The sequence below is a fragment of the Aquarana catesbeiana genome, linkage group LG07, assembly GCF_042186555.1.
Source record: "Aquarana catesbeiana isolate 2022-GZ linkage group LG07, ASM4218655v1, whole genome shotgun sequence".
Lineage (NCBI taxonomy): Eukaryota > Metazoa > Chordata > Amphibia > Anura > Ranidae > Aquarana > Aquarana catesbeiana.
Genome location: NC_133330.1, coordinates 114,111,618 through 114,125,249, shown reverse-complemented (window position 1 = coordinate 114,125,249; position 13,632 = coordinate 114,111,618). Strand labels below are relative to the sequence as shown.

Below are 13,632 nucleotides of genomic sequence, written 5' to 3'. Positions count from 1 at the left end.
TGTGAAACACTGTTTGATGCTCTCTCCTCTCGGTCTGGAACGGAAAAGACCGACACGAGGAGAGAGGACATCACTTCCCCTGACTGTGTTTACAGTTACACAGACAAGGGAAGGATCTCATTCGTCAGGACTGATCACGTCCAGGCCAGATTTAATTGGCCTGGGGACTGATTGGTTCCTGATCGAATCCGATCGTTGCGACCCCCGCCGGCCACGCGCGGAACGTATAGCTACGTGATTTCGCGCAGCCGGGCCAACCTGCCGCAGTATAACTGCGGCAGCTGGTCCGGAACTGGTTAAAAAAAATAATACCCTTTAGTATCACTAACAAGTCATTGAGTCTTTTGGCAGCTCATTGAAGCCGACTATGCCGTATCCCACGGATGTGATGACCGCTACAGTGATCTGGCTCTCTCAGCTCCGTGCGGCTCTCATAGCTCTGTACGGCTCTGCACCCATTGGTGAGATGACCGGTGTCACTGTCCACAGGTACAAATCCCGAAGAGGGGGAGAGCGTGGGTGGGGGCAGCATGGTGAGGCTACATCATCCAGTGACGGGGAAACGGCACCAGGCGCAGCCAGCCGATCGGTGACGTGTCATCACCAGCAAAGACACTGCTGTGCGGGGGAAGGGGAGGAGCCAGAATGATGTGATGCATAATCAATTATGCTGGATACCGCATCAATGCTGAAATGGGAAGGGCAGAATAGTGATGCATCGATGCACCGATTATTTTCAACACCCCTAATGTAGCAAATTAAGTACTTTTATTCAAGAGCATGTTGAGTTGCCAGCCTTTCCTGATTAATATTTAGCAGTTTATATTTACTAAAATTATTGCATTTCCATGTTGTGTACTGTGGGAGACCAGATATAGTGAACTCCTGGATTTAGTAACCCTTCCATTTCTGAAAGCATTCTTATTTTAGGCTACTTTCACACTGAGGCGCTACAGCGCTACAAATAGTGCCTGCATAGCGCCTGTAAAGAGCCTCTCCTGTCTCTCCAGTGTGAAAGCCTGAGTGCTTTCACACTGGAGCGGTGCGCTTGCAGGACAGTAAAAAAAAAGTCCTGCAAGCAGCATCTTTGCAGCGCTGTAATTGAAATCAATGGCGCAGCGCCGGCAAAGCGCCGCTGCAGCGCCAGTGGTTTTAACCCTTTCGCCCGCTAGCAGGGGATAAAAGCACCCCGCTAGCGGCCGAATAGTGCTGCTAAAATGACGGTAAAGCACTGCTTAAAAAAAGCGTCACTTTACTGCCGACGCCCGCCCACCCCAGTGTGAAAGTGGCCTTACAGCATTTTTTCACACCTGCCTAAAACTTTTGCACAGTACTGCACTTGTCTTGTGGATCACAGCAGTACACTTTGTTCTTCCCTCCAGTTTCTCAGATTCAGGCTTTAGCCCACTGTTGGTTGACGTCAGAGCCAGTGTAGGCTCTGACTGAGCGCTCTCTCAACAGTCGCTGAGCTAGCTACTCCCACCCCCTCCACAGCCCGGCAATCCAGTGAGTGCTGGAGTGGCAGAGCAGAGAGATAGTGACTGACAAGTACAGCTACTCTGCTCATCGAAGACTGAAAGCTGAACAGCTGCAGTATTGCATCGATCTGAGTGTACGTTTGCTTTTTTGTAACATAAAGAAAAAACAAATCTGATTTGTTGTGATTATTTTTTTAAGCTGCCAAATAAGAACTGTATATAAATGTATAGAATTAAACAATTTATTTCGACCATTCCATGAAAAAGAGTCAACACGATAAAATCATTTTAAGACCATAGAAACCTATTTCATGATTTCTCTAAATCCTATGATACTTCAGTAGATGCCATAACAAGTTTCCTGATAGTTATCTTGACATGTACAGCCTCCCCAGGAGATTATACTACCAATTACAGGCTGTATCAGAAACAATTGAATAAGCAAAAGAAACCTGATTTCTTTTTATGAAGAGGGAAGTAAAACCTTGGACAGAGGGGTGGCTGGGGGCGTGGTATACTTGGATTTTGCAAAATCGTTTGACACAGTTCCCCACACACGGCTAGTTTGTAAGGTAAAGTCAGGTGTAAGGTAAAGTACAGGCTTGGAAAAAATCAATTTGTAAATGGATAGAAAACTGGCTAAAAGACAGAATTCAGAGAGTAGTGGTTAATCATTCTTACTCTGAATGGTCTAAGGTTATCAGTGGTGTACCCCAAGGTTCAGTGCTGGGAGCCTTACTTTTTTAGTTTTTCCTCAAATGTAATTTTTATTGATTTAGAACTCAGGAAAGGCAAGTTCAATTACAAAAACCTAAAGCAGTTGTGGTCAATTCCACATAAATAATATACAGTATTCCCAACACTTAGGACAATGAAATGAAATATCAACAGTTAATTTTGTATTACAATAAAAAGCATTTCCACAAAAAACTTCTTCGTCTCATTTTGTTGAATGACAAACTGCAGAATCGCCACAGAATGAGGCCTGCACTGCCTGAACCCTGCAGTTCATTATGTGTTCCTAGGAAAAGGACCCTTGCTTTTTAATACCTTTTTATAAATGATATAGGGTCTGGGATTAAAAGTAACATTTCTGTCTTTGAAGATAACACTAAGCTATGCAGTGGAAAAACATCCTTATAGGATGTCTCCAATTTACAAGCTGACCTCAGTGCATTGTCTAATTGGGCAAATGAGGTTTAATGTTGATAAATGTATCGCTATGCACTTGGGGGCTAAGAATATGCATGCATCATACGTACTAGGGGGGAGTACAACTGGGGAAATCCATAATGGAGAAGGATCTGGGGGTCTTGGTAGATCACAAGCTCAATAACAGCATCCAATACCAAGCAGCGGTTTCCAAAGCAAGCAAAGTCCTTTCTTGTATTAAAAGAGAGAGATGGACTCAGAGAGAGATCTCATTTTGCCCCTGTACAAATCATTAGTAAGGCCTCATCTGGAATATGCAGTTTAGTTTTGGGCACCAGTTCTCACAAAGGATGTCAGGGGAACTGGAGAAAGTGCAGAGAAGGGCAACCCAACTGATAAGAGGCAAGGAGGAGCTCAGCTATGAGGAAAGATTAGAGGAACTGAATTTATTCTCTCTTGAGAAGAGACAATTAAGGGGGGATATGTCCAAACACGTACAAATACATAAGTGGTCTATATAGTGAACTTGTTGAGTTATTCACTTTGCCCTGTAGGCAAGTGGTTACTTTCACCCCTTTCCTGCCCAATTTTCAGCTTTCAGCACTGTCACACTTTGAATGACAATTGCGCGGCCATGCTACGCTGTAACCATGTGAAATTTTTATCATTTTCTTCACACAAATAGAGCTTTCTTTTGGTGGTATTTAATAAACTGCTGGGTTTTTTATTCTTTACCAAATAAAGATCGAAAATTTTGAAAAAAAAAAAGTTTTTCTTAGTTTCTCTCAGTAAATTTTGTAAATAAGTAATTTTTTCTCCTTCACTGATGAGGTGGCACTGATAGGCTGTGCTTATGGGCACTCATGAAGTGGCTTTTGTGGCACTGATGAGGAGGCACTAATATGCCGCAATGATAGGTGGTACTAATAGGCGGCACTGGTGGTCACTGATAGGCGGCATTGATGGGCAGCACTGACTGGCATCACTAATGGGCACTGATTGGTGGCGTGGCACTGTATTGTAATCAGGGCACTGATCAGTTCCCTGATTACATGTCTGTATGTCCCCTGCGAGGAGATGCTGCTGATCGGCTCTCCTCACCACACACTTTGTAAGTGTGAGGTGATGAGAGACGATTTACCAGCATTTCCGTGTTTACATGTGACCAGCTATGATTGGACACAGCCGATCACAAGGTTAAAGAGCCGCGGCTCTTTACAGAGATGGGAGTCGCGCCGTGTCCTAGCAACACGGACGCGATCGTCACACTGCGCACCCCCTTGACGGTGGGCAGGCGGCAAGCCGTTAAGATCATCACAGAGGGCAAGGGGGCACTCTTTACGTCTAGAGGAAAAAAGATTTCATCTCCAAATACGGAAAGGTTTCTTCACAGTAAGAGCTGTGAAAATGTGGAATAGACTCCCTCTAGAGGTGGTTCTGGCAAGCTCAGTAGATTGCTTTAAAAAAGGTCTGGATTCTTTCCTAAATATACATAATTAGAGGTCGACCGATATATCGGCCGGCCGATATTTGGTGTTTTTTTCTTAATCGGCATCGGCCGATTGTGCTGATAAAAAAGGCTGATATAACTCAGCGCGACTTGTAAATGACTTCTGAAGTCAATACAAGTTGCCTGTAGTCTTCTGTGATGCACTTCTCTCCCCTCTCTGGGCAGCCTGTCAAATCTGATAAAAAGAACCTGAATTGATACAATGTTTACACTTCTGAATGAGCTGAACTTTGTGTGTAGAAGTTCTCAGTTTAACCATTTAAAGACTAAATCTTTTCTGACACTTGTTGCTTACAAGTAAAAATCCTGTATTTTCTGCTAGAAAATCACTTAGAACCCCCAAACATTATATATTTTTTTTTTAGCAGAGACCCTAGGGAATAAAATAGCGGTTGTTGCAATATTTTATGTCACACAGTATTTGCGCAGCGGTCTTTCAAACGCAATTTAAAAAAAAAAAATACACTAATAAATAAAAAAAAAAAACTAAGCAGTAAAGTTAGCCCATTTTTTTCGTCCAAAAGTTTTGATTACCTGTTTTTGTGTATTTATTTTTAAGATATAGTTTTTTTTTATATATTTTTTTTAATCTAAATTATACATACAAGTGAACTGATTGGAGGTTTGTTTAATAAATGTTTAAATGTAAAAAATTTTCTGTATCACTTTAGGTTGCTTTCACACTGCAGTGGGCATGCGTTGACGGTAAAACGTTGCTAGTTTTAGCGGCGCTTTACCGTCATTTTAGCGGCGCTATTCGGCTGCTAGCGGGGAGCTTATAACCTAGCTAGCAGCCGAGGAAGGTGTTAAATGCGCCGCTGCCGAAACGCTTTGCAGGCGCTTTGGCAGCGGTGCGCATTCATTTCAATGGGCAGGAGTGGTGGTATACAGCGCTCCAAAGATGCTGCTTGCAGGACTTTTTTTAACATCCTGCCAGCGCATCACCTCAGTGTGGAAGCACTCGGGCCTTCACACTGAGACTGCAGGGGATCCGTTTTACAGGCACTTTACAGGCGCTATTTTTAGCCCAAAAGCGCCTGAAAAACGCCCCAGTGTGAATGGGGTCTGACTGTTAAATTTGATGAGATGAAGGAAAAAAAAAACCGGCCTAATATATCGGCCCAAAAAAATCGGCATCACATATCGGCCATCGGCCACCGAGATTTCTAAATATCGGCATCGGCATCGGCCAGAGAAAAACCCATATCGGTCGACCTCTATACATAATATAACTGGGTACTGACATTTATATGTAAAGTTGATCCAGGGAAAATCTGGTTGTCTCTTGGGGGATCAGGAAGGAATTTTTCCCCTGCTGTAGCACATTGGAACATGCTTTGCTGGGGTTTTTCGGCTTCCTCTGGATCAACTGTGGGTGAAGGATTGTGTATATGGGATTGTATGTTTTATTTTATTTTGGTTGAACTAGATTGACTGTCTTTTTTCAACTTGACTATGTAACTATGTAATTGTACCAGAATATGAAAAAAGAAAATCGAGAAACTGATCCAACCAGCAACTAGAGTCTCCCAGGTCGTATATGCAAGCCCCAGGAGGAACACCAAAAAGAATCTTAGGGCACAGACACCCTGAAAAACCTGCCACCAAAAACAGGACCCTTCAACATTCCACCAACCATAAAATGAGTGATATGTAAATACAAAATAAATAATTAAAATTTAACTTTTCGTTTATCATAAAATAAAAGAAAGACAAAACAAATGTAGATATTTTTGTATATGGTATTGATATTTCCAATTGCCAGGTGTGGTTGCAGTATCTGGGTTTGAACCTATACTTAATAACTATTCAAACAATAATGGTAATTTCTACCCAGGTTTTGTGTTTATATTTTATTATGATAAAATAAGTTATTTTTCATTTATCTATTTTGTGTTTGCATATCACACATGTTATGGTTGGTGGAATGCTGCAGGGTCCTGTTTTTGGTGGCAACTTTTTCTGGGTGTCGTTGCCTTGAGGTTCTTTTCGCATGGTTTTTCTTTTTTCCACTGGGATCGCATATATTTATGCGTAGTCGGCACACAGCCAGTATACTTATTTCCCCTATCTGTTTTTGTATTTGTGGCACAGGAGAAACATACAGAATAAATCAAAATTTGATATAATATGACCAGATAAAGAGTATAGGGAGGACTTCGCATTGCATGACCTTCAACCGTATCTCTCCAAAAAGCCTCAATGGAAAATGCATAAAATCAAAAGACGAGCTTGTAAAGACCACATGCTCTTTTCATTTCTATATAGTGTTGTTTGGTATTGAACCTTATGTTATTGAATTTATCTCTGTTATTCATACATTCTACCAGTAGTTTGAATTGTGAGATGTCTATAGTGATAACCTACATGCTCGCTTTTCTTTGGCAGGTTCTAGTGCAATGCCTTATAAAAGAAATCCTATGCGTTCTGAACGTTGCTGCAGCTTGGCACGCCACCTCATGACACTGATAATGAATCCACTACAGACTGCCTCTGTTCAGTGGTTTGAACGTACACTGGATGACAGCGCCAACAGGTACTACCAACAAGCCAAGTCTAGAGATTTAAAATAATGAAGCGTGGAAGCCATGGGACCACCTTGCTTAGACTCAATCACATTGTAGTAGCCTCAATGCTTCTCTCTCCACCTTATCTGTAATTATGATTTTTCCGTATTCCCTTTCTTTGCTGCCTTATTCAACAAAGTGGCAAGGTATAGACTTGCTTACTTCATTTTTGTCATATGCATTTTAGAAAACGTCCAAGGATATTATGCTGCATTATTGCTATGAGTCCAGTTTTATGCTTGATGTACCCTGCAGACCAAGGGGAAGGAAGACTACAGAGGTGAAGGGGGGGTTTTCCATTTGCATGTGAATACTAGGAGGTTTTGACTCCAGAATTATGCTCTGGATTTAAAATCATAAGGTTTGTGGGTATAGGGCTGCTCCTGCCTTCTCCCCTCCCCTTTCAATTACTTGCTAAAGAGATATGGTATATTTGATATACAATCTATGAGGTCTTGACTCTGAACTCTTGTGTTGGCATAATGGGAATGAGGTTTTTGTTTTTCTTGAATGTTAATAAAAATGATTTTCAAATTAAAAAAAAAAAAAAAAGGCAGACTTCCAGATAAATTCATTCTTTTAGTTTCAGATGGGGTATAAATGGGGTTAAAGACCACTATTTTTTTTTAATCTTTCTGGTGAGGTTTACCTTTTACTTGCTGTCACCAGACACGCAACACGAAGTACTGGTAGTGTATATGTCCCAAAAGCCTAGAAAAATCTGTAAACATTGTCATTGGAACAGGTGTTCTGATTGAATAATATCCTCTCCTGCCCTGTAATGGTGAAAACTGTTAAACTGAGAATTGACCCAAAGATCTTTGATCTTTATTGACAAACTATAAAAGTTTGGGTTTGGACCCCTTGGATTGAACGTTCTTTATCCAGCGACCCCGATCTCTTGCTACTATCTGACCATCCTACCTGGATGGTAGGTCAAAAAGAAGCTCATACCCATCCCCAATGGACATCCTCTCTCTATCCCTGACTTACCTCTTCTCTCTAGTGTATCCTACTTCTTTTCTTCTACTTCTTTACTGCTTACTTTTCCTAGTTGATTACTACAGCAAAGCTATGCAGTTTCTGGATTACCGCAGAGGCTTTTTCAGCCCCATGCTAATTTTTGTGTATGCACCATCTTTAACTGGGATTGTCCTTGCTGTTATATGTGCTTATAAGTCCTATAATAAAAATTGACCCTCACTGATCATAAAGGCCATCAAGACAAATGGTAAGGTATCTGCTCAATCAGGACACAAACAGCAATAAAAAAAAATTACAAATGTTCTATCCTTTCCCGCTGTATCCAGAAGTAGTTTTTGAATGCAGTTATAATTTTACTATAAATAATCTTGTCAAAGTATGTGTTAGCATTTTAAAGTTATATTTCTGTTTATCCTTATTAAATACCATCATGAAATATATCACAAGTAGCTGGTTCAACACCTACCTACTGCTGTATTGTGTAAAAAAAAAAAAAAAAATAATCATAACGGCAGAGAGGGGAGAGTCTTTCTGGAGTGCTGTTTATAGATGGCACTTTAGAAATAGCCCTTTGCTCAATACCAGCATATTTCTTCTTTTCCAAAAATTGTGACCAAAAATGAGATACATTGATTTTTTTTTTTTGTCACAGTACCTTGACAGCAGCTGCATCTGATTAGATGTAGTCATTGTTCAGCCTACACTTTTCCATCTGGCTCACTACAATTTTCTGTTTCAATCGTTTATTTGGTTTTAACAAGCAGCTAACATGCAATAGTTCTGCCCATGCAGGGGCTAGCTTTGACAGTTGTAAGGAGGGAGGTAAAAATGAGGCAGTGTAAATAAGAACGAATATCGAGAACTAAAACAGCAGTTCATGAAGCCATAAGGGCTAAGGGGTCATGGAGAGGTTACCTACGCCAACAGTTAGGTAGAAGGTGAATCTAAAGAAAAGTAGATTGCCCATCTAACAAGATGGGAGCCAGAGAAAAGTATAAGGGAAAGTAGGGGGGTTATGGGCTCAGGAGCATCAAGGCTGTCCATCATTGGCAGCCAAGGCTGGCTGGGGGGAGAGTAGGAAAGGCATATGACAGCCATGGTTCCCAGATTTTAAGGAACTTGTCATGAGTAGTTGTGAATGCTTGACATCTGTTTTAAGCATCAGCGCGGTCATGCGATCTCACCCCCTGGAAGGGGACAGATGTTTTTTTTCAGGCTTGGCCAATTGTTCTTTTGGCTGACCAAAATAGATAGGAAGCGAGCTTCCACTAAAAGGGGAACAGGCCCAGAATTGGGCAAGGTAATAAGGAAAACTTGGCTTCTTTTAGAATGAGCATGTGGAACAAACTGAATAGGAAGCCAAATACCCGGGACCAGAAACCAATTTGTCTAGGGCACGTCCACTATATGTGTACAAGATCACTCAGATGGTCACAACACTGGAAACGGCAGTCGTTGTAGGACCGGTTGGCTTGGGCAATGCGTGTAGGGACCCAATACCAATGTAAAAGCACCTTGTATGCTGCCTTCCAGGTGGCTGTATTAAAGGAGTGTCTGGCCAAAGAGGACCAGGCCCCACTCGTGTCTGATAAGTATATCTCAGTTGCCAATTCTCATTCCCACTGAACTACATAGCTGAGAGGGGTGGAAGAAGAACTGTTACTGAGAGAAGCGTAAAGAGCTGACATGAGGCCCGGGGATCCAAGGGAGAGCTGGCAGGTGTGTTCAAATGCAGCTGGCTGCAATGGGTACATGGAGGTTCTGCGTAGCAACACGAGCCAGTGCTGAAGTTGGAGGTAGCGGAAGAACTCAGTTTCCGAAATGTCATGGGTTTCCCGATCTGAGGCTGTAATGTGATGGATCATTAGCTCTAGTTGTAGATGCATTTTCAAGTGATTCCCTTCAGTCAGCACTTTTAGGGCATGGCAGCCACCCATTTTTATTAAAAGGCTAATGGAAAGTGCATAACATATAGGGTTTCCCACACAGGGGTTCTAATCCAGTAAATATAAACAAACTGAAAATGCTAGCCTTTCTGGCTCTTAAGCCCTTACTCGGCTTTAGTTGCAGTACCTGCGCTCTTTATGCTGGTCACATGGACCATAGGTTCTTCAGTGCAGACCGCTTCACTCTAGCGGCCTCAGCTGCCCTCTGGCCTTAGTCCTCAGGCCGATATCTGTCTCTTGCAGACACGCACATGCTCTGGCTGCCCCATGCAGCCTCTCTGACTCCTGGAGAGGATTGGAGTCCTTCCTACTCCCATGCACAGACCTCTCTTTTGGGTAGACGCTCTCCAACTGGGAGCCCTATGGTATTCCTATACCTTCATTATAAGGGTTGTGTGCACCTGAGCACACACCCTGCTGGTCCTCCACAAAACCTGAACACTGCGTTGGAGATTCTATTCAGTCCAAGACACTATGCAATCTCCAAACGACAGAACCCCATCCAGGTATACCAATACCTGGAGTAAGCTGCAAAAGCTGTTTTCTCCATTCCACATCTACGCTCTGTAGTCCTGCATGGAGCCAATGTGCACACCCTGTGTCCTTTAACTGACAAATTTCATAGTCAGTCTCGTCCTGTCACAGGCCCACAAGGGGAATGATCTGGCGATTAGAAAGTGTTGGACATGTGTGAACCCACCAGGAAAATGCCCGTGGTTGTCGAAGCCTGGGGGGAAAAAGAGGGTTATTGAGTGATTGGGAGCAAGGGCGGGAAGGGCTACATGAGACCGGCGGAGTACCGCACGGAATCCCAGACTTGGGCTATGATGCATAAGTGTGTTCAGAAACGATGGGCAAAGCCAAAGGGGGAGCCTATGAAGGGTTGGCATTGCGATAGGGCCGCTGTTGGGCAGTTCCAAGAGCACCCACAGGGGACCATGAAGCAAAGATAATTGGGCAATCTAGGTGGCTAGGTAATTGGCGATGTTTGGAACCCCCAGACCCCCTTGTAGCCTATGCGTCAAAAGGGTCGCTCTGGAGATCCTGGGACGTATATTAGCCCAGATAACCCAGAAGAGTGCAAAAATTATATAAAAGTTTGGGCAAAATGGTCATTTTAACGGAGGTAATCCAACCTATGCAGGACAAGTGCAGGAAATGCCAAGACTGTATAAGCGCAGATAAAGAGCAAAGCCATGGATGGTAATTAGATGCAAATAGAGAGGAATAGGAAGGGGTCAACCGAAGACCAAGGTAGTCAATATGGGAGGACGCCCAGTGGAAGGTGAAGTGGGACTGGACTGTGTGTGGGTAACCAGGTCGGGTGCTAATGTTACATTAAGGGCGACTGTTTTGTCTAAGTTAATGCATAGGCCGGAAATCGAAAAGAAGAAGGGGATTAGTCAGAGTCAAGAGAGCATCCTCTGCAAAGAGACTAAGCTTATATTCGTGGCCCACATAAGGGATCCCCCCAAGATATTCTGGTCGACACATTAGGGCCATTGCCAGGGGTTCTAGCGCTAGGATGAAGAGACCTGGGGACAGGGCATCCCTGCCTTGTGCCACTGAAAAACCCTGCGTATTTTACCAAAGCAGATGGGGTCAAATACAAGGCCTGAATCCAGGCTAAGAAGGCCTCTCCAAAACCCGAGCAGGACAGTACGAATCGCAGATACTCCCATGACAGGGAGCCCAAGGCTTTGTACAGTTCTAAAGAGAGCAGGAACCCAGGAATTTTCCGTTGATATAGAAGGTGGATAAGGTAGACAGTGCTGCGAACATTGTCACTGGCCTGTCCGGTGACAACCTACTTGGTCTCTATGGATCATGCAGTACAAGTATTGATACGAAAGCTTAAGATCTACTCCAAAATCTTAAAGGGGTTGTAAAGGTAAAAATTTTTTCACCTTAATGCATTCTATGCATTAAGGTGAAAAAACTTTTGACAATACCGCTGCCCCCAGCCCCCCCGTTTTACTTACCTGACGCCTCGAATCTTCGTTGCTCGTTCTCGTCATCTCCACTGCAGCTCAGCCTGGTCGCTGATTGGCTGCAGTGGATGGATTGAAAGCAGCGCAGCCATTGGCTCGCGCTGCTGTCAATCACATCCGATGACGCGGCGCGCCGGGGGGCGGGGTCGAGTGATACAGCGAGGTATCACGGGAGCGCGCCCGCAAGCACTCACCACCATGCGAGGGAGCTCGCATTAAGGTGGTGAATGCTTGCGGGGAGGAGCTGAAACAGCCGCCGAGGGACCCCAGAAGACCAGGTTCGGGGCCACTCTGTGCAGAACGAGCTGCACAGTGAAGGTAAGTATAACATGTTTGTTATTTTTAAAAAAAAATAATTTTACCTTTACAACCTCTTTAATGTCCTCATTTAAATAACAAATTATTACTTCAAATGTAGGTGATGGTTGCCACCATCCCTATTACACAAAACCTCTTTTTGGAATTTTGTAGGCAACCAAAGGAAAGGATATACACATATATTCATTTAGTTAAAAAAAAGTTATTCTTTATTTCAATTGCATATAATAAAAACAGACCTTCCTATGATAAGGGAGTAATAGAAAACAGTTAATTACATCATTATATTATAAAAAACAGAGAAAGAGGGTCAACATCACATGAATTTACTTCAAATTATGTAGTACATCCAGTTATTATTCGCTGTCATAGAGGTGAGCCCCTACAGTAAACTTCCAACCGGAATCATTCAATTTGCAATACGTTCTTCCTCAGGGAAGTACCACACTGGAGAATGTGTGTGTGTGTATATATATCTATAGATAGATAAATATATCTATCTATCTATCTATCTATGTCAATAAGCGTATATTTATTGGTTTGCGCAAAAGTTATAGCGTCTACAAACTAGGGAACATTTTCTGGAATTTAGACAGCTTTTAGTTTATGACTGCCTATGTCATTTCTTGACGTGCTAAAATGGCAGGGCAGTACAAAACCCCCCCAAATGACCCCATTTTGGAATGTAGACACCCCAAGGAAATTGCTGAGAGGCAAGTTGAGCTCATTGAATATTTATTTTTTTTGTCCCAAGTGATTGAATAATGACAAAAAAAAAATTTACAAAAAGTTGTCACTAAATGATATATTGCTCACACAGGCCATGGGCATATGTGGAATTGCACCCCAAAATACATTTAGCTGCTTCTCCTGAGTATGGGGATACCACATGTGTGGGACTTTTTGGGAGCCTAACCGCGTACGGGGCCCAGAAAACCAATCAACGCCTTCAGGATTTCTAAGGGTGTAAATTTTTTGATTTCACTCTTCACTGCCTATCACAGTTTCGAAGGCCATGGAATGCCCAGGTGGCACAACCCCCCCCCCCCCCCAAATGACCCCATTTTGGAAAGGAGACACCCCAAGCTATTTGCTGAGAGGCATGGTGAGTATTTTGCAGCTCTCATTTGTTTTTGAAAATGAAGAAAGACAAGAAAAAACATTTTTTTTTTCTTTTTTCAATTTTCAAAACTTTGTGACAAAAAGTGAGGTCTGCAAAATACTCACTATACCTCTCAGCAAATAGCTTGGGGTGTCTACTTTCCAAAATGGGGTCATTTGGGGGGGGGGTTTGTGCCACCTGGGCATTCCATGGCCTCCGAAACTGTGACAGGCAGTGAAGAGTGAAATCAAAAATTTACGCCTGTAGAAAGCCTGAAGGCAGTGCTTGGTTTTCGGGGTCCCGTACGCGGCTAGGCTCCCAAAAAGTCTCACACATGTGGTATCCCCGTACTCAGGAGAAGCAACAGAATGTATTTTGGGGTGTAATTTCACATATTCCCATGGCATATTTGAGCAATATATCATTTAGTGACAACTTTGTGCAAAAAAAAAAAAAAAAAAAATTTGTCTCTTTCCCGCAACTTGTTTCACAATATAAAATATTCCATGGACTCGACATGACTCTCAGCAAATAGCTTGGGGTGTCTACTTTCCAAAATGGGGTCATTTGGGGGGGTTTTGAAC

General features: G+C 42.8%; 1 protein-coding gene across 1 annotated transcript in view; it reads left to right on the top strand.

Annotated features, from left to right (window-relative positions):
- ADSL (adenylosuccinate lyase) overlaps window positions 1–13,632 on the top strand; it is a 700,044-nt gene that overhangs the window by 463,625 nt on the left and 222,787 nt on the right. Inside the window, exon 9 of the mRNA XM_073592652.1 lies at window positions 6,529–6,676. Coding sequence (XP_073448753.1) covers window positions 6,529–6,676 — 148 coding nt within the window. The remainder of the gene's footprint in view (window positions 1–6,528; window positions 6,677–13,632) is intronic.